At 39.6% G+C, this 25490-nt stretch overlaps 1 protein-coding gene across 1 annotated transcript in view; it reads left to right on the top strand.

Annotated features, from left to right (window-relative positions):
- PHF20L1 (PHD finger protein 20 like 1) overlaps window positions 1-24591 on the top strand; it is a 211504-nt gene extending 186913 nt beyond the window's left edge. The window contains exons 63-67 of the mRNA XM_030509285.1: window positions 2577-2758; window positions 6920-7027; window positions 18213-18353; window positions 19423-19613; window positions 24236-24591. Coding sequence (XP_030365145.1) covers window positions 2577-2758; window positions 6920-7027; window positions 18213-18353; window positions 19423-19613; window positions 24236-24351 — 738 coding nt within the window. The 3' untranslated portion in view covers window positions 24352-24591. The remainder of the gene's footprint in view (window positions 1-2576; window positions 2759-6919; window positions 7028-18212; window positions 18354-19422; window positions 19614-24235) is intronic.
- The last annotated feature ends 899 nt before the right edge of the window (window positions 24592-25490 follow it).

Genomic DNA, 25490 nt, shown 5'->3' with positions numbered 1-25490 from the left:
TGCTGGCTGGGATGAAAAATCTCAAAATGTCTTAGAAATGCCAGTTCTATTTCTCATCCATCTCTGCCTCTGGAGTCCTTTTCCACCTGGCTCAACACATCTCAGGGACCTCACTCCATTATCAATGACTGCTGAGAAAGGTCACCAGAATTTTTGGGGGTATTTTGAACATCACAGAAACTAGTACACAGGCGCAGTAAAAACCTAATACCAACCACACTGAGTCAGATCAAAGGCACATTTAGCCCAGAATGCTGTTTTCAGCAGTGGCTATGAGTGGATGTTTGTAAGAATAGGGTAAACAAATCTGATACTTCAGCTAGATGATCTCCAAGCCTCTAGCACTTTGAAGCCCGGGGACTGCGTAGCCTGAGTTAGTCTTTATTTAAAAACTATCAATCAACATATTTTTTAACTTTTTTTATTGAATTCAAAAACTTGTTCATGAAACTTCATCTTCACCAATTTTGGCATCCACAAAGCTGTGTCGCAAGTTGTTTCTCAGCTTAAGCATGTGTTGTATGATGATCCATCTCCCTCTCTGGTTTTCGACCATAATGTTTATTTGATGCTTGGCAGTTTATGAGGCAGTGAAGTATCAGTTCTTAGGGTACATAATCAATACCTATTTTTCTTCTCCTTCTTTTTCTGTTCTAAGTATCCATGGCAGGTGTAAAATAAGGTAACAAATCCATTAAAAACAAACAAAAAACCCTCAAACATCAAAGCAATAAAATTAAAGCACTGCATGAAAGTTGCTTTGTACAGGATCACGCTTTACACATAAGAGCATGGGGTCTGCACTGATACTGAAAAGCATCTGTTCTTATCCATAACTGCTAGTCAAATCCACCAGCCTCAGTCACCAAATAAGAGATTCCCAATTAGACAGCAGCAATGCTTCTGCTGGTTAATATGGACCTGGATTGGTCTATGCAAAAGCTGATGGAAAGATTGCTTTGAATTCAGTGAACTTGCATTCAAGTCTTCAGTGATAATTTATATTTCTCACAGAAAAATATATGTGTCCTTGCTGTATTTAAACTGACTGATTTCGCAGGCAAGTGTGCTGTGGAGTTTCATTTCATATGTGACATTTTTGCACATGAAGTGACGTGTCATGTGTGAGTTGCAGATCTTTTTTGAAGTGCAGCTGTATTACTAAAACTGTCACCACATGACTCTTTTCACATTGCATGGGCCAAAATTTAGCCAAGAAGAATTTATTACAAATACCAGGGAAATTGCCAAAATCTTTTTGGACCTTGGGGTATCGGTAGTGTTTTGAAATCGCTTGTAAAGTCACTTAATCAAAATGCACAAAGGATTAGAATATGTCAGGAAGGAGAGGCTTAGGCCTCCACAAATAAGGACTTATTTCCCATCTTTCATTTCTGTGAATCTGTTGAAAAGTAATTATTCCCTCTGTACTTTCTGTATAGGGTTGTGGAAAGACCTTCTAGCAGCGTGATGAAAACCAGCTGTGATCCATCAAAATAATATATTCAGTAAAGCAGCTATGGTAACTGGACTGGGCAGGCACCAGCCTATTTTGCATCAGACTGGCTGCCCAAAATAATATAGGTGGTTTATTAGATCTTTTTCTCTGGAATTCTTATACCAAGATTCAGCCAGTGTGCACCTGCAAGGTGCCCTCTTTAGAAAGGACTTGATCAACAGGAAAGTTCAGGTTACTTTTTTTTCCAGGATGTTGCTCTGTTTCTGAACTTGAAATAAATTATTTAAAAAAAAAAAAACAAAAAAAAACCAAAAAACCCAGAGAAAACTTTCTTAGAGAAAGATATATTGAAAATTTCCAGCAGTCTTAACTAAGATCAGGTATTCAGTTTGGCATAGAAGATGGTCCCTTTGCTATTGGCAATTCTGCAGTGACATGAGCACTCTGCTCTGGGGAAAATGCCTTTGTGTCAGGAAAAGTTTCAGATCACAGATCACAGGAAAAGGGTGTTTCACTGTAGGTCTCTCTGAAAGGCCCTAGGGGTTATGATGTTTGGAGATCATGGCTGCTACTAGCATTAGGATTTGGAAGAGGATGATTTCTCTTCAAGGCCTAAAGCAGATATTTATTATAGAATCATGCTATCATAGAATATTTACGGTTGGAAAGGACCTTAAGATCGTCTACTTCCAATCCCCCTGTCATGGGCAGGGACACCTCGCACTAGACCACATTGCCCAAGGCTCTGTCCAACCTGGCCTTGAACGCTGCCGGGGATGGAGCATTTACCACTTCTTTGGGCAACCTGTTCCAGTGCCTCACCACCCTCACAGTAAAGAACTTCCTCCTTATATCTAGCCTGAAATTCCCCTGTTCCAGAAGGGATCTAAATACAGACCTGTTTCTCTGTAGGTGTTTCCAGAAGAGCCAATACTGCTGGCTGGTGACAGCCTTGGGAAGGCAAAAGTAGGACTGTCCCCTACTTCTTCCCCTAGGAGTCAGAGATCACAGCAGAGAGGACTCGTTCCAACACAAAGAGCTGAGCCTATATTGTACCACTAAAAATACATTTTTTGGTTTTGTTTGTAAATTCCATGTATGCATTTTTTGTTCTCAGAAATTTGAAGAAAGTCAAGGAAGGGCCAACAGCAAAACAGCCTTTTATCAGGCTCTGCAAAATTCTCTAGGAGGAGAAGACTCCAACTCGTTCATTGAAGGTGCAGCTACCTGGTATTACTCCCTCGAACACTCAACTGATGATTATTCATCCTTTTCCAGGGCTTTGGAAAATGCCACCCGGTAAGAAACTCATCCTATTACAACTGTGTGATTGGGGTTAAGCAAGGTTTGTTTTGCTTATCTCAAGTGTGCGTTTATAGTCTGAAAAACTTCAGTAATTCTTATGCAAATGATCAGACAATGGGGAATATGATTTCATTTTCCATGAGGTTTCCAATGTCATTGGTATACAGAAATTGAACTGACTTTCATGCCTTGTAAAAAGCTTGAATAGTCTTTTCCTAAACTGTATATTGGATTCAGACTACTAATGCTTCTTTGTGAGCTCTTTCATGTCAGAGAGAGATGACTTGGTTGTTTGTATACTCTGTATCAACTATTTCTTGAGTCCTCTCATCTCTGTGACAGTAGAAGAACTAACAGACTGGCTTTTATTCACAGCCACCTAACTATACATTTAGATACTACTTCTAGTTTTGGGAAATTTGGAGAGTGGTCAAATTTGAAAACTTTTATTTCAGCAACTACACTAATTTTTATATTACGAAACCTGCAAAATATATTTCTTCACAACATCAGGCATTCTAAAGGTATAAAATGGTGAAGCGCTTGTGAATGTTTAGAAAAGTGGCTTCCAACCCCATTCTGTCCATTGCTAGTTTCCATTTTGCCCATGGCAGAAGAATCCCCTTAAACTTATGCCTGTATTTTCTTGACCCTAATGTAATCATTTATGGCAGTGTACAGTGATTGTATAATGTCATCCAATCCACATTTTGCTCCTTCTGGGTATGGTTTCCCATGGTGAGAGAAAGCAGAATTGGGCAGTAGGATGCTTCTGTAGGAAGTCTTCTTGTAAGGTGAAAGGAGAACACACAATATCTGACTCTCACCTTGTTTGATCCACCAGGATATAGCATAGACTCACAGTGCCTCTTATGAAGGAAATAGTTGTGATGAAATGTCAGCAGATACATGAGCAACTTACCTTCAATATACATACTCCCCTACTTTGTCTTGAAGCATTGCAGGCAGAGACCATTGGGAAGAGGAAAAAGAGTGGTGGGCCATGTTCACACCACCTAGTCTATATGCATAGCATTGACCTTTAATCGGCTATGGCATCAAGGTCCAGCAGTTCTGACTAACAGTCAGTTTGAAGAGTTCATTGTCCTGTTGAACTAGGACTCCACAGCAATCATGACACTGATAGTAGGCTATAGAGACTTAGCTTGGGTCACATGGTGGAGTTTTAAGTCCCACCATGAGCCTCTCTCTGAGACCTTAGAGACAACATTTTCCTTTCAGTCCTCCATCAGAGTTGTAGGACATTGCTCCAAGGGAGCCTCAGGAAGCAGGAGATGAACAGGAGCCAAGATTCACTTGGAAACATCTGATACAAGACAGTGGTGACCAAATCTGTTTGAGGAAGGTGTCTGGGTGGTCCAGGTGTGCTGGTTCATTGAGGTCATGGAGTAAACAAGCCAGAAGGCTGTGAGTTGAGCTTTGTGCCATTTATTGAGTCATTTCACAGAATCATAGAATCATTTAGGTTAGAAAAGACCTTTAGATCATCAAGTATAGTTGTTAGCCCAGCATTGCCATGTCTCTAAGCACCATATCTACATATCTTTTAAATACCTCCAGCAGTGGTGACTCCACCACTTCCCTGCATACCACGAGGTGTTTAATGGGGACTGGGGATGGATGGAGCTAGGGGATGCAGGGTCTTTGTAAAAGTGGAGTTTTTCCCAGGGACAGGCCACCCATCACTGTGGTGTGTGGGGCTACTGCACGCAGCACACATGGAAGCACTGTGGTCCATTGGTGCTAAAGCCAGAACTTGTCTTCAATCTTTTTCCATTACCCACGGGGCTATAATTCTTTAGTCAAATCAGTAAAGTTTTAAGCCATAATAAACCACTGAAGGACTTGAGTTTTAACTCTTCTTCCCATCCAGAGGTGCCTCCATAAGGAGCTGCTATAGCACAGGATCAAATGTGACAACATTTGATCATCCACATTCAGCCCAGGGCTCAGCGTGGTGCAAACACTGACTTTTGCAAAGCTACAACAGCCAGCAAGCCTCTTGCTTGCAGCAGGAGTGTGATACACAAATAGCTCCTCTGGCTCTCAGCCTGCAAGTGCCCTGCAGCAGCCTCCTGGGCATAGGGATTACCTGCTTGTTTATGGTATAAGGCAAATGACTTGACTAAGGAAAGACATGAATGGCTTAAAGAGTCATCACAAGCAAGCAGGAGGATGAGTAATGAAACCAGGACATCTGATGATAATCCTTTGCTATAAACACTTTGGAAATCACTCTAGCTACAGCAGAAAGGGAGGGGAGACAGCAGTTACAGAATGACAGTGACCTACATCATAAATGTGATGTATGAAGAGAAGAGAGGGGAGAAGAGAGCATTGTTTCTGGGCTTTTTGTGTGCTTTTCTTCTTTTTTGTTGTGGTTTTGTATTTATTTGAATAAAAAATGACTACCAGCATAGATGTGTAACCTGAGGAAAGTTCTGTGTCAGGAAGTTATAACTGACTGCTAAAGCTTTAACAGGGTTACAGAGTATGAGAAAGCAACAGAAGTGTTATAAACTACATACATTGTGCATATTTTGTGGTTTTAAAATATTTCAACTTTAAAACTATTTTAGCTGCAATTGTCTGGCATTTTTCCCAGGCATAAACCAAGTTTAATTTTCTTTTTCTTTCCTTTTGTAAAAAAACCCCACAACAGAACTAACCAAAAAAAAAAACCAAAAAAACCCCAAACAAAAGCCTCTGGTATTCCATACCTGTAAGAAACAGCCGTTTCATTTGTGTTTCTTTACTTCCCCAGAATAGCTGACTTCCATCCTGCCCATAGCACCAACTGAGAATCAGTTCGAAGTGGTGAAATGTATCTCAAAGCATTTCTCAAGAGCTAATGCTCTCCAAAGGCTCCCTAGTTTTCAAAGACTATCTGCTCCTCTAAAACCCCATGGTGGTAGGCATGTGAAGAGCAGTAATTTTCGTTTCATAAGGGTGTTGTCAACCATAACTGTCAAAGAGCATTGTGGTCAGCCAGCCCATAGCTTGTGGTCTCACAGATGGGCTTAAAATAAACTCTGCTGAACCAAGATAACTACCCAAACAGTGCCTTTCATATTCATACTAGTTAAATATAACAACATGTTTTTATGCTTCTCTGACACTGTTCTTTCTTGCATCAGTCATTCTTTTTTTACCTTACAAGTCTGAAGGAGCAGCTACTGCTTCAAATTCACTACACTGAGAACTGCAACCTCCCACTTTCGCAGCAGATACGTTTGTGTGTGCTCATGTAGTTATGGATATATAAACACCCAAAGACTGTGCTGAGTCTTCGGGCACATGTAGAATGAGAAGCAATAATATGTGAACATATAATATTGCCTTGGTGAATCATAATGAGATATCTTGCTGTAAGGTGTCCTGTCTTCTGCCTGCCCCTCTTGAACTGCTTGTGCTCCTTCTAGCTACTGTTCACCCACCTTCCAGCCCCACTTCTTGGGGCAATTGGATCCAGGAAGGTTTGGATATATTTGCTTCACTCATACCTTTGCATTGCAATACCTGGTGATAAACTTGTCATTTCACTCTCATTGCACTCTTCTTGTTTAACCTTTCTCACCAAACATACTACACCAGATATTCCATGTTGATGAGCCCTGCCAGAGGCCCTTCAAGGTATCTCCCAAAGTGGTCTCTTACCACTTCCAGCTCTGGAAACTCTATGCCAAAAAATCACATAGATCCAAATGCAGTAATGATATTATTGATCCTTAACCCAGGAAATAGATGTCTTTTTACTAGATGCCATTGCAACTTAGTGCTTCCGGAAGAAGGAGCTTTATACTACTACAAGCATGGGCCCCCATAAACTAGATTAAAATGGGAATATTTCTTTTGGCCAGGATACTCCTTATTTGTCAGATCTGGTTTATTTAGTATCATTACCACTGTTCAACACTCCATAAAGCAGCAATTTTAGTGAATTCTAAGCTTTTCAGGGCTCATAGAGGTTGAATGTGGTTTCCTGCAGTGGACTTGAAGGTAGAGATATGAGCTGTTTGGGGAGATTTAAAGTAGGCAGTCAATATAGAGAGAGATCTGTTGGCTGAGAGGGGATGTCTTTCCTTTTTTCCATTATGTGACTGTGTCTTTTCCATGCACCTCCTTTTTTATCAGTGACCAGTTTATCACGTGTCCCATCATAAACATGGCCAGACACTGGGCTGCTGTCTCCAGAGGAAAAGTCTTCATGTACCACGTACCTGAGAGCTCCTCACAGAGCAGGTAAGGGGATGTATTTTATATGTTTCTTGGATTTAGGTTTTGCAAAAACAGGGCTGTCTGTTTGGGCTCCCTGTGGAGTAAATCAATATAAGTCGGTACCTTAGATCAAGAGTTCAGATTAGCAGGGGAGGGATTGAGCTCTAATAGATGATTTCTCTCTGTTTAGTATATAGGAATGCTGTTTCTAAACTGAAGCTTTTCAAATTAGACATCTATATTAATTTTCCTTTTTCCAACTTACCTAACTTTGCCAGTTCCAGATCCCCTTTTAGTTTTCTACTCTGCATCTGATAAATCTCCTGCAAAGAACCAGAATGTGGTCTAAGCCATGAGGAGTCCACAGCTCTCAAGATAAATGGGGTAACATTTTCTAAGGACTCAAGATAATTTAACACTGCCCCCTTTTGAAGTCAGTGCAGTTGTACCACACTTACACTGAGAGGCCTTCAGTGTGGACGGGGTCTGGGATTTATTCTTTCCTTCTCCAGAACCAAGACTTGTGATCAGATGACAGATTGTCTCATGGGAGGACAAATATTTTTGAGCACAAGTGTTTGCAGACTCAGGCTCTCTGTCATCCTTCATGGTAGAAATCTACTTGAAAAACTTTCAGCAGGAGAAGCTGTATCAAATTCTAGACAGAAAGGTTTAAGTGCCTGCGGGAGATGCGGATGTCTTGTTCCCTTTGGCACAGAACAAGCTGGTAGTCAAAGGCTGTTAAGGTGACCTTCCCTGGTTTTATTTCGGACCCAGTCCCTTGCAAAAGTCAGGATGAGACACTGATGCTTGCAGGTAGTGTGAACACTTTGGGCTGCTATGTGACACACCACAATACCGCACGGACCCTTGCTCTCAAGGGCTGAGTGACCAGAAACTGCAGTGGCGGTAGCCCCTCCTGTTCCTTGGATCCATACCTTAGGGCAGCAAACCACACAGGGATGCTTCTCTTCTGTTTCCTTATGAGGGAGCAGTGCTTGTCCTTTGCTCCCTGTACTGCCTCTCTCCAAGAAAGACTCTTGAGACTCTTTTGTTTTTCTCAGGCTTTCTCCAAAAGGGCTCAGAGGAGGGACAGCGGGTTCCTACCGGCACCATTTGATACCTTGAACTGCGCAGGTTTTTCCCTTTCCTGATAGCATAGTGAAAGAGACCAGCCAAGATCTAGGTTACAGATGAAGGCCATTATGCTCCGGTAACACAGGCTTGCTTTCTTTTTAGCTGAGAAGTTAATCCTCAGGGAGCCATTATTTCGCTGGCAGCTCCAGCGGGAATGTTCGCAGTGCTCCGTTTGGCTACTGGTAGGCTCAGATAAGTGACTTTTACAAGGCTCCAAACAGGGCTGAGCTATGGTATGCCAAAAATCCAGCCACACAAAAAGAAGCGTTCTCAAATTAGCTAGCAAGTTTTCTCTTGCTTTGGAGAATGAGAGAGAGACAGTCATCTGCGATAAGACCTTACTGAAAAGTAGATGAAATAGTATTTATACAACTTAGATTCACTGGCTTTGACACAGTGATTTTTTCCTCTTCTATCTAGCCCTATTTAAGATTTCCTTGGGCTCATGTTAGCTCTCCTCACACTCTCCACTGCAGTAGTAGTTTATGTAGCACTTAGCTACACATTTAAATGATGTTTATGTTGTCAGTGGTCTTCCTAGCTAATTGCCTTAAATTTTAGTGCAAAACTTATAAGTCTGCCTTTTCATAACCCTCTTTAAAAGAATAAACAAAACCAGTATGCTGTCTGAAACTTGTGGGAATGTGAGGCAGAGGCTCGAATGCCTTATGCTAAGCCACTTGCAAGGAGAAATGAGCCCGAACTGGTATGCTGCATTTACATTCTTACTCCTTTTGTCTTTATTTATGCTTAACTACTGTTAAAATAAATGTTGTTTAGCTTGCAAAGGCAAGCACTTAAACAGAAATTGCAAAATTCAGCTTGTCCCTGTCCAGAAGGATCTCATTTGACACTAGGACATGACTATTTGTGAAGTGATACCCTCATTTTCCCAAGAGACCCCACACTAGGCCCTCTGCTGAATATACTGTGAGTGTTTTGTTTAAACTTTGTTGTCATTCATTCCTAAATTAATCTTTCTTTATTCTTCATCACAGTTTTGCCATATGACCTCTCTCCCTTCCCATCCCTACAGCATTCCCAATGCATATAGCATACATGTATTGCAGGGTGTCCGGTAGCCTCGCTGCATGCCAGTGGTGTGATGCTGTTGAGGGCAGGAGCTTCACATAGGAGAGTGGCCTGAAGTGCTAAAAACTGAGAAACCATCAGTTTCTGAAACCAACAAAACACAGTGCCTGGGAATGTTACTGGCAATTTGCCCTGCCAGACTAAAACCAATGATGCACATGAAACAGTCTTCAAGTAGAACATATAAACTAATCTTGGGGAAAAATCTAGCAACCATGTCACCAACTCCCAAGAGACTTCCCTAACCACTGGAGTAATGAGTCCTGACAGTTCTCAAGTTCTTTGAAAGTTGTGACTCTGCTTAGGAGGAGAAGCAGAGGCAGATACTCATACCAAGTACAGCTTAGGCTGGAAGGTAAGAAGGTGTGGGTTTGAACTTGCTCAGCAGAAGTGAGAATTTTATCTGGGACCCTGCAAACACTCTAACTATTAAATTCCTGAATGAAAGAACTCAGTTACAGCCATTTCTTTGTGTTAATGGATGCAGTAACCAACAGTATGCTTTGCTCATAGTAGACACATAGAGGATGTTCTGTGAGTAGACTGCACTGGATCAGACACCCCACAGTGATTGTAGCTGGAGGATCACCTCATGAGATGTTCCTGATCACTTATAGGTATTTGACCGAAAAATGATTTTTCAGTCCATTTGATATTGAATCACATCTTGGTTTGCTGAGGTACAGACCTCTGCTTGTAAAAATAGTATTATGTCTATAGGGAAACATAAGAGATAAAATAATGATTTTTTTGGTCTTTGGTGTCTAAATTCTTCCTAAGATGTCAGTTTACACAGAATATGACCTTTGCCTCTTTGTGTTTGTTATCGATCTCATAAAGATGATGATGATAATATAATTAGCTAAAGTAACTACTAATAGCTACCTCACAGGGATATTGGAAAGAGTACATTAAAATAATACTGTGTTCAGATAACTACAATAGAAGACTATTTACTCTTAGATAAAATATTCTGGCTGGGGAAATGGCCATTCGCTAATTAAGATAACACATTCACCAGTTTCTACTCTGCCACCTCTGTCCCACTTTATGTGCGTCTCCCAGAAATGTGTAACACAACAGTTAAAATGCAGAGATGAAAAAGTAATGGTATTTCCTCTTGTTTCACATGGAGCAGTCCCCTAATAACTCACAGCAAGATAAACAAGAGAGGAGGAGGAAGTCAGCCAGCAAAGACAGACCCAACTGCAATGATGCAAAGTAGACCAAAAGTTACTAAACAGGGAGGAATTTTTACCAGTACAAGTCAATTAGCGAATGTTTGTCTCACAGCTGGATGTTTCTAAAATGTATACACATACACACATTCCAGCATGCATAGATACAGGGGTAGGATTAAAAAGCCCACTCTAAACTGATGTTTATGACATATGTGGAAAATCACATAAACCCATGGACTGACAGTTTTCATATAGATGAATGGATCTTGCAGAGAGCAAACTAATACCTCCTTCCACGTGGTAGCATTCTCCCAAGCTTGGCGTGAAGCTATGTCTGCTTTAGTCTTCAATTCACGTTTAAATGAGTGGGATGTGTAGCCAACTCCTGCATTAATGATCTGTGGTAAAAATATATACATAACCCAGATGCCATTTTCTCACTCTCTCTTTGAGAACACTTAGGCCTTGGAGTAAACATTTATTCAAAACAATGCAGGAGGAATGTGACAGCTCAGCATTGCCTAGGATTAGTGGGGAGGGCTGGAGTATAGCTTTAGTTACAGTAAAGAAATATGTGACAGCAGAAGTATGTTTTGACAAGGATAATATTATTAACCGTGCAAAGATTTGCCTCGTTCACCCTCCAAGAGGTTTCTGGGTAATTTTGACATGTCATATGAAGTAGCACTGCTTGCCATAGTTTCCAAGTCACACTGTGGTGCCAAATGTCCTGTCTTAAAGATGGTGGATAAAAATCAGTGCTCTGCTCACTGAGGAGGCCAGATCATCAGCTGCAGCAGGATGACAGAGCATCATGGTTGTCACTGAGGAGTCTAAACTGAGACTTAATGAGTCTCTATCTTATAGTCATTAATGTTACAATTGTCACAAAAGATTTTGTTAACTGTTGTGCACTGGACAGATTCATTTAAGATTAATGAGCTTCTGTCTGTTTTGAGCCATTTTAGTTGGGGCTGTCATTACCTCCTGACTATGCACTCTTGTGTATGTTGGTGTGAGTTGTCAGAAGACATCTCTGTGCCAGTGCTCAGAGTTGGCTGGATTTCGGTGACACTTTCTATGATTCCTGTAACTGAAGGAAAGAAATTATGACTGAAAAAAAAAAAAGAAAAATTTTTGTATAAACCCATTCAACTATGTGAATTATTTTAATTTTCTATTTTATTATATATGCTGTGCTACTTCTGGCTGTTCTTAATATACCTTTAATTAAAGGAGATTTTTTTCTACTCTCTTGCTTTTGTAATAGTCATATCCCTGTCCTTTGATCTATCATAGAATCATAGAATAGTTAGGGTTGGAAAGGACCTTAAGATCATCTAGTTCCAACCCCCCTGCTGCCACTTGTTGTCCACTTGAAGCTCTCCTCCTGACTGTAGCTGTTAGTCCATGAGTACCAATACCCCACAGGTGGGGGGTCTCAGTGTCAACCAGGTGCTGTGGAGGCAGGCAGAAAGTTATGTCTCTGGGCTTCAAAGAAACTCTTCTAAACACAGAGGGCACAGATGAAGTGGTAACAAGAGTGACCAGATGCACCTTGCCTCCATAGCTGAGCAGGCATCAAAATCTCTTGCTGCAACAATAGCTTGTAGTTTTTCTCTATAAGGCTGTACTCCCAATCATCTCCTGAAAGTTGTTGTTTTGTTCTTCTTGTTGGAATCGCCTGTCATCCCTGTGGTCTTATCCATTGTGTTATGTCAGCTGCAGCTATGAAAACACTCTCCCACTGATTCAACCACATCACGCCATTCTCAAGTCTTTAGATAGTTTCTGTGTTTCTAAAGGCTTGAGATCTGGACAATTTGTTTTGTCTTCCCATGGAGTGGTTTAGTTATCATTCAGTAGATTTTTCAGATCTTCGAAATTAGCCATAAATATGCAAAGGCAAAGTACCAAGTGCAGAAAAAGCAGAATTCAACTTTAATTGAACCAAAATTCAGGAACCACGTATGCTGCACTGGGAAAGGCTGTTCCCGCAAAATCTAGAAGCTAACCACAAAGTCCGTATATCTAAAGAGACCTTCCTTGGTCCTCTGGTATCTTTGGATGGACACATCATCTTTTAAAAGAAATTCATCCATTTATTCAGCTTAGGAGTAGGTATACTGAACAAATGCATGAGTTTCTGCCCCCAAAGATGCACTCAAGTGTCAACATGCCTATTACTGGGTTCTTAATACAGTAATTCCCTGACAGAATTCTGCAGTCTGTGTAAGTTAGGAGTTCTGACAAGAGTACAAAAGTACTTTCTTCCTGTATGAAGATCTATGATTTTCTTTCTTTTTTTTTCAATTAATGTGAGCTTTCAGGTTCTTGAATTTATTATCTGCCACTTCAGTTTTATTTTCTTCAGTTGGCACAGCTATAGTACGAAGTAGAACACTGTGTGTACTGGGAGTAATTCAAGTGGAAAAGACACAGCAAACTGCAGGATACTTTTGCAAGTCACATGTATCATCTATAGGGCTTTTTTGCTACAAAGGTGGATAAACTTGGCAGTTTAATCCTGTTAGGAGTTAAGCTTTTTCCATATGTCCTGATTTTCCTGAAAAGAAGAAAGAAAAATGTTCATCTGTTTTTCACATGCTTTCCTCCATTTGCTTGGCAGCACTTTGTAATGTGAGGAGACACAGTTAGCCAAACGCATCCCAAGAACTGCAGAGGTCACACCGGGCCTTACATTGGCTCATTAGATTTCTATAAATATCTACCCTTTGATTATTTTTTTCCTCTCTGAAATCATGTACCATTTCCTTTCATAAGATGTGTAGTGTTCTATATATATATGTATATAATCATTTTTCCTTATAATTGAAATGGACATTTCAGTCCAGGCAAAGTGCAGTGCTGGGAGGCTGCTTCTCTCCCATAGCATTGATGACATGGTGCCTGTTAACAACTTAGTACACTTGATATTAGTCTGCAAATCTGATGGTATCAATATGAAGAGAATATAGGTGTGTGGAAATACCACATTTGGTATTTCTAATACTTCTTGCAAATATTAATTTCAAATCAATTGATTGAAAAGAAACACAGAAGGGGGCACAGGATCATATAGGCAGTGGCATTTTATATATAAATCATGTTTTCTTCTCCAGGGACATGGTTGTTATGAAATCCTATTTCAACCCACATCAGCAGGAGATTTATCACCAACTCTATGAGTCTGGGTTTCACCTGTGCTGTTGAATCCAATCAGCATATAAATGAGCTATTCTCACTAGAGCCAAGTGGCAGGTTGGACAGAGCCAACACAGGGTTTTTCAGACTTGGGCCTGAGAAAGATAGGTCCTAGACTATATTTGTCCCAAACTTCTCATTCATTAAAAAACCAAACAGCAAAAAAACAGGATGCCAAAACAGTATCCCTTGTAAAAAAAGGTGTGCTTGTGTCAGAAAATGGGCAGTAGATGAGTATATAAAATTGTATGAAAAGGTGTATTAAAAGAAGTGGCTAAAATTGTTTGTATGAATGAAGATAGAATAATTTTGAAGTGAAAGTACCAAATAAATTCCTCTCATGTACTATTGAAGATGTGGTGTCAAGTTCTTCAGCCAGTTTAAATTTCCATTTGTGTGGTTCTTTCGCTTAGTTACCAGTAAAACATTTTAAAGCACAAAAAGAAAAGGCAACTCATGGCCACACATTAGATTCTTATTGTAGAAAATGCATGTTAAATAGTTATCATCTGTACTTTACAAGGGATGAAATATCTATCATTATTGGCCAACACAGCTAAAAAGAATGATAAACAAACATCCCTTTGTTATGTTCACTAATGACAAACTGATTCTTCTTCAACTTTCTTTTTCATCCTGAGTAATTTACTGATAACTCTGACTGAACTCTAGCTAGAGTTTTGTTTATCTTGTTATTTAAAAGTTTGAATGATTGCATAGCAGTGGGAAGTTTGGTATTTTGGTATTTTATAGGATGTCATTTGAATTTTGAGTTAATTTGTATTGGCTTCTGTGTCTGGAGTTTTAAAGAAGAACCAGAAACTACATTAAGCCAACTAAGAATAGAAGCTGTGACTCAAAAGACTTTGAGATTTGTTGAAATTGTTACATTGGGAGAGTAAGGACTATTTCTCAACAAAAGGGAAAAAAAAAGAGAGAAGTCTTAGGCTATAGTCAGTCATTAATCATCGAAATGAGTTTCCAGTAGGAAATAATTAGCCAGATATAGAACAAGGACAAAGTTCAAAATGAGATCTATGTCCTAATTTACAATGGATCACAGTGTGAGGTCTCTGCAGCCCCAGCACTAAGTTGTGCGTTCCATCCTAATGTACGATAGCATGGTGGTCTGCCAGTTCATATTCTTCTGTTCTGACCGCCATGATTATGGATAGGCATTAATGGCAATTCCATTCTGCAAACAAAATTTTTGAGGATCGGGTTGTGGGGGTGGGAGGGTGTCGCTTTTATTTTCTCACTGTTCCAAAAGCTTGTGGTTAATATATTAACTTCAGGTGCTGGAAATCTGGCGTTACATCTATGCTCTGTTTGACTTGGAACAAGAATTTGAACCAAATCAACCATAACCTGGGTGTTTTTTGTTCTAAGAAGTTCTGACCTTCTCATCTTTTACTCTTCACTGTTGAAGCCGTTCTTTGTATGTGAAAGTAGCCACAGTTCTATAGAGAGTGCAGTGGAGTATCTGATGGCTAAGAAATCCCTTTCTTTCTTTCTTACTTGGAAACATTTAAATGGAAACTCCGTCTTAGGCTTAAGGAAAATTTCCTCAGAACCAATACCTTCCCAATTAAATGGGTTGGCACTGGATAATGAAAATTCCCAGCAAGTGATATTTCAGGGTCTGGTGTTGAATCGTTGGCTATGAACGTCACAAAACTTCTGATTTTACCACTTGTTTTTCTGTAAACTGGATAACTGAACTCTAGTAGTGCCTTCTTCTGAAGTGAAGTAATAATTCCTCAAGGAGACCTCACTTCAGTGGGAAGAAAGTGTTAGAGTCTGGCTCCTAGCTTCCCCGTGGCTCAATTTACCAGTCTGTCAGACTGTCACAGAGCAAGAGCTGTGAATCTGTTTCTAAAATTGTTGACATCTTATAAAGAAAAGGTATACACAGAAGATCTGAAGCAATAACTGCATGAAGTACTAGTCCTGTGAAGTCACCAAAGCCAAAATTTCATCCTTACACGTAACTACATACATGGCTGTTATTAAAATAACAGATCTGTTAATTGAAAAGGGACTCTGTTGGGGAAGTTAGTTGCTATTAGTTTATCTTCCTTAAAAGCACTTTGAAAATCTCTTTTGCTGTTGTCTCTGCTGTCCTCCCTTTTATCCTCCCTTTCTGAATCCCACCAGTTGCTGGGCTCTGCATTTCCCCATTTAGTGCTAGTGCTGTTAAATCACCTATACAGCACCCCAGAGTATCAGGAGTGCAGTCCGGAGCAGCTCAGGACATAAAAATCTCCCTGCAGAGCTTACAGTGTAAAACAGCGAAGCTATACACTCTTATTTGTCAGTCCTTTCTTTCCCTCACTCCACTTTTCTTCCAATGAAAACAATGTCAACTATCTAGTACTCCCTTGGGTATGCGCAGAGCTCCTACAAGACTCCGAAATCCTTGTTTGGGTATATCTGGCCATTTTGCGTTCCCCTCTGGAAATAATGGATGATAATCAGAGTTAGAGGGAGGAGACAGAAATGTTCCCCTGACATTTTCCATCTAGCTGCCATCTAGATGTTTTACAGTTGTATTTAGTGATGTTCTGTGCATGTATATATGTGCCTTTTTCCCCTCTTAACCTAATGTTTTCTTTCTCATTCTCTTGCTATCAATAGTGGCCAGGGTGTGTGGAACCATCAACTAGAAATATTGAAAGCAGCTTATGAAATTGTAGAGTTTTGTACCACTTCTTATGTCTCTGTATCAAACCCATTACAGTTGTATGGGTTTCAATTTGGATAATTAATTAGGGGTAGTTCAATTCTGATAAGTTCTCTGTTTAAGAGTTTGCTAAATTTTACTCTGGGCTATGACCTTAACAGTTTTCACGTCCAGAAACATAAGAACACACTCTTGTTTGGGGGAAAACCCTCAGTCCCAGCTCACTTTTTTTAGCTTTAGAGATAAATTCACCTCTGCTATGCCTTCCCTAAATGGGCACATTTGTCCCTTATTGCATCTCAACTAATTTAATGTCCTCTTTTCTATTCAGAAGGGACTCTTTATTGAAAAGGAAATAGATCCTTTAAGAATATAGTACCTTTGCTGCAATACTGACACTAAACATTGCTGTAATATACTGGGCCAAGCAAAGTATTTTTAAAGCAAAATTATTAAACTATGATCTTGCTTAATCCTTCTATAAACATTTGGGGAAGAAAAATATGCTTTAATCTTGTTTCAGTTCTACATTTTTTGGGTGAATAATCTGTGAATAATTCGCTTTCCAGATGCAAAGTATTACTGAGGTATTATGATAAGACTAAGGAAAATACAACCAAAGATGTATTTCATTTAGAGGGTTGTGTGTTTGTTTTTCAAAATCGAGGCTTTGGTGCCACCACTCATAAAACGTAAAGGATTCATCATGCTTTCAGCCCACCTGCCCGTAACATTTGAACTACAAGCCTTGTTCCATATTAGAGGCAGTATCAGAGTCATATCAAAACTGCTGCATTTCATGTCCAAACATAAAATAGTTTCAGTTGTGCCACATTTTGACAACAGCCTCTGCAGCCACTGCACATGAAATCTTGCTGAGTGGATCTGGGATTTGTTTATTCCTGCCTCGCAGACATCTGTTCCTTCTCCCAGGTCCCCTGATGATGTCTGCCTTTAACCAAGTCAATAAGACCTTTGTCTAGATGTGGAATACAGAAAATGGAACTGGACCATACCAGAAATGTCTCCTTCCGAGCTGTGGTTCAAAGCTATGTTTTGAGCATAATTTAGTTATAACTTTATTAGTAGAAGCTGGCCACTGTTTTTCTGCAGGACTTGAAGATGTTGAGTTGTGTAACCTTTGCTACCAGGTCCTACAATTGTTGTCTTGCCTGGCCAGTCTTGTCTCTGACTCGTTGAAATATTCCTTATATATGTTAATTATTACATGGAACTACACAATGATTTTTCTTTCTTAAATCTGATCTAGGTAATTATCTCAAGTGGTTTTGATTTGACTGACATATAAAACTTGGGGAGAACAGACTGTATGAACCAAAACCACCCAGCGAGCAGAGAAATTAGACTAAAACTATGTCTAAGAGAAATCTTCATAAACATCTCTTATTACCTCTTTCCTTATCCAAAGATTTGGGGCAGAATCCTGGCCCAAATGAAGTCAATGGAAAAATTCCAATTGCTGTTAAGAAGGGCCAGGATTTTATTCCAAGTCTGTGAAATAAACTGTAATTAACCTTCCATCATGGCTGCCAGATTCCATGTCACCACTTGCTTCCACTTTCTGAACCTAATTTTAGTGAAAATCTGTACAAAATTTAACAGGCATTTCAGCAATAGCCAAGTGGCTTTCTCCCTCTATCACTTTCTCTTATATGTCCAGTTAATTTAGAAAATGTGCTCTCCTGTCTTCCATTAACGTCATGGCAAAATCTCCTTGTTTTTGCTTGGTTGTCTTTCATGTTCTGATTTCAAGAAGCGCCACAGCTAACCACACTCTAATTAATGGTCATTGATTTAAAACTGCTTTATTTTCAGAATTAAATTAGCTCCCTTTCTGCCCCAAAATAAGTAGATAATGATTTTAATTATCTTTATATAAATATTTTTTCAGTTCAGGCCAGGAGTTCTTGCTGGATGTTCAGTATGCATTTGGACTGCCATTCTACCCAAAGTACAAAGAACAATTTACTCTGGAAGAAAAGAGCCTTTCCTTGCAAATTATGCAGTATATCTCCAATTTTGTAAACTCTGGGTAAGTATGTGACATTAAAGAATTGCTATGATTAAGGAGGGGGCAAGAAGTAGAGGGAATGTAGTCCAGATCTTGCCCTCACTCAAGTAGCTTCCATTTCCCCTAACAATTTGTAATTCGACAGAGGGGCCTTTGGTCAACACTGTTAGAATCATAGAATCAACAAAGTTTGAAAAGACCTTTAAAATCATTGAGTCCAACCATTACCCCAGCACTGTCAAGTCCACCACTAAACCATGTCACTAAGAGCCCCATCTACACTCATGAACACTTCCAGGGACGGTGATTCCACCACTTTCCTGGGAAGCTTGTTCCAATGCCTGATCATCCTCTCTTTGCAGAATTTTTTTCCTAATATCCAATCTAAACCTTCTCTGACACAGCTGTGGCCATTACCTCTTGTCCTATTAAGACAAGAAAATGACTTGGCCATGACTTTTTTTTTTTTATAGGAAGTCATGGCCAAGTTGTCAAGCAGATATCAAAGATCTGTAGTATGACGTTTAGCTAGAAGTAATAGGAATTTTATCTCCATGGCAGCTGTAAATTCTACTGAAATACATGGAGGCTACAAAGGCGTTGGTGTTGTTTCCAGAGCTTAGTTCTAGGACCCCGGTTCTGAAGTCTCTTGGCTACAAGTTCCCTTATTCCCAGAAGAAAGGGGAAAGCACATGAGAACACTGCACCCTTTACCAACTATGTGAATAACCCTCAGCTTTACTGTGCTGTGGCCCTGTGGCCGCACTCAAGAATGGATATCTCTAGAAAAGATAGTGTGGGAATTCTGATTTTACCTGCTTTTTAGAGGATCTTGAGTTGCTTTGGGACTGAGAGCTGTTGGGGGTGTTCATAAACCTGTGTCTGTTCAGAACACTTCCTGTTCTTTAGCAAGTAAACTAGACTAACAAGTTACTGCAGTGAGACACTGAATGGTTTACCAGTCTGGACTGAATTTGAACCCTGTTGGTCAGAGGGACTGGGTATTCATTTCCTTGACCTAGCCAATCTCCTTCTGCCTTTTGTTGTTCACCTGATTGTTTCCTAATGATCATTTCTCTCATTCCCTTAGAAATCCAAACTATCCTCATAGTTTCTCTAGAAGAATATCAGGGGTGATGCCTCCCTGGCCTATGTATCTGCCAAATGATGATGGTGATAGCTACAAGGAGTTCACTGTTTCCTTGCCGACTCTTAAAGGATTGAAAAAAGCAGATTGTTCCTTTTGGTCTGATTATATCAGAAGACTGAGAGCACTCACAGGTGAGCAGAATGTTTCCTGATTGTTAAATAAAACCTAAATTCTCCACTTAATGATTTCCGCTCACTGTAGTCCTGTTATGTCAGCGTGGAAAAATACTTTTCATAAACTAAACATTTTGCATTGCCCAGGGTATATAGTGAAGACTCTCCTGAGGCTGAAAGGATACAGTACTAAACAATTTTATTTTGTAGCAGATAGATAGTGTGTAATAATGTTTCATTGTCCTGGACTTAGAGCTAGAGAAATCTTCCTACCATGATGACAGAAGATATGATGAATAATGATCTTCTAATAAGATTTGCAGTCATAATATAAACTTTGACTAGATTGGAAGACTAGGTATACAGGCCTCTTTTGTCTACTGGAAGCACCTAATATGAGAATAGTGAGATTAATATGACTTAGGAGGAGCACAATAACTTCTATCTGCTGTAAAGTTGTAACTGAGGCTTTAGATACATCTCATTATGGATCCTGCATGCTTCGACTTCTCACTAGATAAACTTCTTCGGTTTCTTTTATAGCTGTGCTGGTTATGGCCCTTGTATTTCAATTTGTCTCCATAAACTTCAATGCAGATGTGAGATTCCTCCGGTTTTTTTCTTACTGCTTAGAACAATAAAACCAACTCTGCTAAGATTTCAGACTGCTGCTCTGTCCTGAACACCCAATTTATTCTGGTAAATAAACTCCCCTTCATGTCTGTGTATCTTGTAAATAAATTTGGATAGCCTCAGGGAAAGAAAAGAAAACCATCCCTTTTTGGCAGTCGGAGATGTTTTGAATTATTCTTGGAGGCCTGCAAGCTTACAAATGTTTTCTATATCCTAAGGACTCATCTTCACAGTGAACATAGTCCAGGCCCTTTCTGCTCTGGGGGCGAGTTGCACTTCTGGGAACAAAATGTACTTTCCAAGACATCAAGCTACTCAGGCTATCTATGCCTGACAGACCACCTCAAATGGACTGAGGCTGATGTTTGAGTGACACAAAAAGAACAGTGTCTCAGAACGTTCAGGTTGGTGGTTCTGATACAAACACAAAGCATCGGTGCTCTTGTTCAAGAGAAAACCTGAATTGTTACTCACAGGTTTTCTTCAAAAGTGGGCTCAGGATTTTGCTGTAGGCCTCTTCATCCATTTCCTGTTATCCTTCAATGTCTTTCAAGCTCAGAGGGGCTATTTTGGTCTCCCTTTCTGCTGGTCAAGATATTCCAAATTTGAAAAGCTTGATTCTGATGTTTAAAGCATCCTGGTTATTGCTTCTAGATCTTTGGGGAATTCAGCTCACACCATTATGACCATGTAATATCACAATGAGTTGAAGTCACAGCTCTGGCAGAATGATTGTTGACTGAGCACCACGGACAGAGGCTATTCCCAGCACTTACAGAAAGCCCCCACAAAAGGTGGGAAAATATCTACCAGGGCAGATTGTTTTTGAGGTGGAAAAGGTTTAAAACCATCCAAAATGGCATAAGAACACAACAGTTGTGTATTTTTCAGTCCAGTGGTTTGCCTAGCTCAATATCCTTCCTCCATCAGTGGCCAAAACCAAGAACTTGGATGTTGCACATAAAAATTGAGAGACGAAGAGAAAAACACACTGAAAGAGTTCACAAAGATGAGTCATTTTTTTAAAAACAAGCCTCACAGTGTGAGATTTATGGGGTATAGATTGTCAAGGAGAAGGTTTAAAAAGTACATGTCAGGATGTTATTCTGCAAGCAAATACTGCCTGTTCTTCAAGCCAGTATTTGGTTGGCCTCAGCACCATGGTAATGAAGCTACACAGCTGACTTCGACTAAATTCCATCTCATAGCACCATTGGCTTGTCACCTTGCTTTGATAGTCATCTTTAATTTCATCTGACCCTGGAATACTGAAACTTCTTACATGGCTTCTATTTAAATAAGCATCACATGACAGCCGTTTCTGCTCCAGACCTCAGCATGGGATGGTAACTTACAGACACTTGTGCTGTCAGTCTCTTGAAAACAACCTGAGCCCACTTCCTTGTGAAAAAAGATTTATAATTTCCATCAGTTCAGCTAGAAGGACTGTATGAATTTCAGATGCTGAAAGGAGATTGTGCTGAAATTCATGCCCAAGCAGGGCCAGTCCATTGGCACAAGTTCATCACTTGCATTGCTCCCAAACATTAGATTCTGCAGGAGTGGACAGGTGAGACTGTAGAATGAGTTCAGTCATGAGAACTGAAATGGGGTTTTAGAGGTTTTCGATGGTGTACCTGGCACTCCATTCTGAGGGGGAACTATTTGTCAGTCAGCTACTGTAAGATCCAATCTAACACACACTTAGTGGAGAAAAGAGCAGCTTCCTGCCTTTAAATAATTATATATCTTCATAATAGTGTTTTTATGGTATGATACACTTTCATTCCGACTGCTGAATCTCTGTTGTGAGTTGCAATTGGTCGCTTCATGCCAAGAAGATGGAGTTTACAAGTGTGGCAGCAAGAGGCATTGTTAAAGAAACAATCCAGTTTTCACATCGAAGTGCAAAGCTATAGAGAAGGTCTATTCTGATGCAATCTCAACCAGCTGTGATGAATCGTAGGTTTTGTCTATCTCACCTCTTCCTTCAGATCAATATCTGTCCAGCCTCATATATCATCTGTGATCTATAAGCAAAAAGAAAACCATATTTCAGTAAAATGGAGAATAACTGGACAAACTAGTGCTCATAAAATCTAACTGCAACTGGCTTTTCAATCTTGATCATTTGTTTACCACTATGTGAAATGTCTTGACTGAGAAATGTCAAATCAGGGATAACTCATAATTTGCAGCTTCTGGAATAAAGCCTCTCATATTTAGAATTTCTTGTACAGCTGAAGTTACATGTCTTTTAGGTTATTCACTGCTGAATCTAGAAGCTGTTGTGTATATATCCAGCTTAGCTATTACCCATAATTTTCTTTCCATTATGGGTAATAGTTAAGCTGGATATATACACTATATGTATATATGTATCTCCATATATATACATGGAGATATATTCCATTTAGTAAAAACATTTTTGAAGTAGGTGTTTCATTTTGTGATCAGACTGCAGTATTTAATGACAGAATGTATTGCTTGTTCCCGACATATAATTGAAATGTATGTTGTTGGAATTTAAGACAATTTAACAAAAGTCATGGTGTAAATACAGTGATTCTTCATGGTATTTACTGGTAGTGCTTTTACAAATTATGGAGGAAAGTTTGAATCTGGTTTATTGCAAATGATCTATAAATTTTTTATTTGAAAAACAGTTTGCAAAGTTGGCATTTTAGGCGGCAGTTTACCTGGGGAATTATGAATGTGATGATGCTTGAAAAGGTTTGGGTTTAGTAAATGGAGTTCCCATAGTTGCATTTCAAAGACATGCTTTATATTCTGAATCATGATGGTTTCCATGGGAAACATCAAAATGAGAAACAAGAAGTGTGGCCATTGTGGAAAAAAGCTGTAGATGGCTTTTTCCAGGGAATGTGTTAACAACTTGAAATTCAGTTAAAAACAGGAGCTCCAGAATGTTTATGCATGTTCAGACAGTATGTCTGAATGCTAGAATTCCCCTTTCATAGTGTGCTGGACTGTGCTGCCTAACAGTGAGTCCCTTTATAAGGGACCTCTCACTGCATCCCAGACAGGTAGTCTTGGGTCCAGTCTACATCTCTTGCTCATCTAACTGGTATCTAAACAGAACCAGTCCTCCTAAAATACATGCCTCTGTAAGCAGTGTTGCAACTGGGAAGGAGCTACCTTTAGAGTCTCCAAAGTGGAGTCTTGTGTGCCTAACTCATGTGCCTAAATTTAGACATTTATGCACACTTTATGTGTCCAAGCTAGCCAGACTGGACCTCACCTGTAGAAATTCAATGGCTAGCAAAGCTGAAGCCTTCACCATTGGCTCTGAGAGCCACATAACAGCTCAAATAAAGCAACAGTGTTCATAGTTCTGACTTGAATCAAGACCGCATCAGGAATGTTGTGGTTAACATTCATCTTTTACTTATTCTATTCGCACCTTCCTTTGGAAATCTCCACTAGAAAACAGATTTCTTTAGTATAAGGAACAGCATTGTGAGCACTCTGTCTAATATACATTAAATAAACACCATCAGTACACTTTCTTGGCACTTTGGTATTGTTGAGGTAACTGCATGACTGAAATAGGATTGGAAACAAAATCACAACAGGTAAAGAATAATGAAGAAGACATCTATCATAGGAGGTGGATTCTTGGGGCTTTATGTATTCCAGACAGACAAAAAAAATAATGTTCCCCACACTTCATGCCTGGTAGGTAAGAATCAAGAGATAATTCAAAAAAGAAAGAACAAATCTTGCACAAGTGGAGTGCAACTATTGTGCATTCCAGATGCAGTTATTTAAAGCATTCCGGAAGCATGATAATTAATCACCATTAGGTGATATGCCATTACCCTAAAGCATTCTCCAAATGGACTGCAAGCTGAGAACAATAGCTTCCTGAACATTTATAGCTGCAGAAAAGTGCTCTTAAGTGTCATTGACAAAGTGTATACCTTCTAGCTTGCTGTATCAAAGATATGAAATTTAGCTTCATCTTAATTACATTATCTTTTCAGGAAGTGCAAGTAATGGAGAGCCATCTGCAGAAAACAGCCCTAGTGAAGCTCCCAGTGAAGGACTTATCTCCCCGGAGAGCCAGCCACTGGGAGACGAGGTGGCTTACAGCAGATAGATAGAAAATCACAGTGTTATTGGACAGGCTTCTCATACAATTCTACATACATGTGTCGCCAGATGAACAAATTGCTTCCTTTAGTTAACTTTCTGAATAAGTGAAGTAGACCTTTCAAAAAAGTAGTTTTCCAGGAAAATTGTTGAGCATGTCACAAAATAAGTCCTACAGCCATCATTTTAGGCCAAAAGAAATGGTAATTTCAAAAATGGAGTATCAATAAAACCTGTAAAAGCAAAACGAATGTACTTGGACTTTATTTCTTGCAACTAACCAAATGCCAACACATTGTAGTAACACCAGCCAGAAAGGATGTACATTGTACATCAGCTGAGTCCCTCATTCGAGCTGATGAGGCTCAAATTTGCTAGATGTCATATCTGACTTGTTCTTTTTTATTACTCATCCTATCACAAGCAGCTGATAGGAGTGGGAGTCTGGTTTGGCATTCTGGAGAAAACTAAAAAGCTTCAAAATGGGAAGGGGTTGGAACAAGGAAGAACGATGTAAGAAGGGAATCAAGAGTATGCATTGTGTGTGTTCACATGAAGTCAGGCACATACAGATGCTATATTCAGCTCATGATCACCTGTGAAAATATATATAAGACTATTTTGGTAAAGCACAACACACAGCAGAGCTAATATAAAACATATGTGAAGTATAGTTTAGAATATACTGTCTTTGGAACATTTCTCTTTTGTAAGGTGAGGTACAGAATATTTTTGGAAGTGTATGGAAAAGTGCATCATAGGCTACCTCTAATGGCTCTGAAGGTAGTTTGGGTTAGGTTGTTACTTCATTGCTGGGATCATTTAGCAACAGATAATCCTTAATTGACAGTTTATCACACACATGTTCATGATACTTGAGAACTATAAGTGAAATCAAGGTTGCCCTGAAACTAACAGCAAAGTCTCCATTGACTTCAGTAGGACCTAAATTTCTTGTGCAGTGTTGAAATGATTTAATAAAACAAGTCATAAGGTTTTGTTTGCTGCTTGGGACCTTTGCCAGTGCATGAGCAGTTACTGCTGTCTGCCATGTATTCAGGTTTCCAAAGATTTGGAAGAAAAACTAACATTTATAGTTCTTACACTTACATCCTGTTCAATAAACAATCAAAAGAACAAAAGAAT

Source organism: Strigops habroptila, chromosome 1, assembly GCF_004027225.2.
Source record: "Strigops habroptila isolate Jane chromosome 1, bStrHab1.2.pri, whole genome shotgun sequence".
Classification (NCBI taxonomy): domain Eukaryota; kingdom Metazoa; phylum Chordata; class Aves; order Psittaciformes; family Psittacidae; genus Strigops; species Strigops habroptila.
This window is presented reverse-complemented; position numbering and strand designations above follow the sequence as displayed.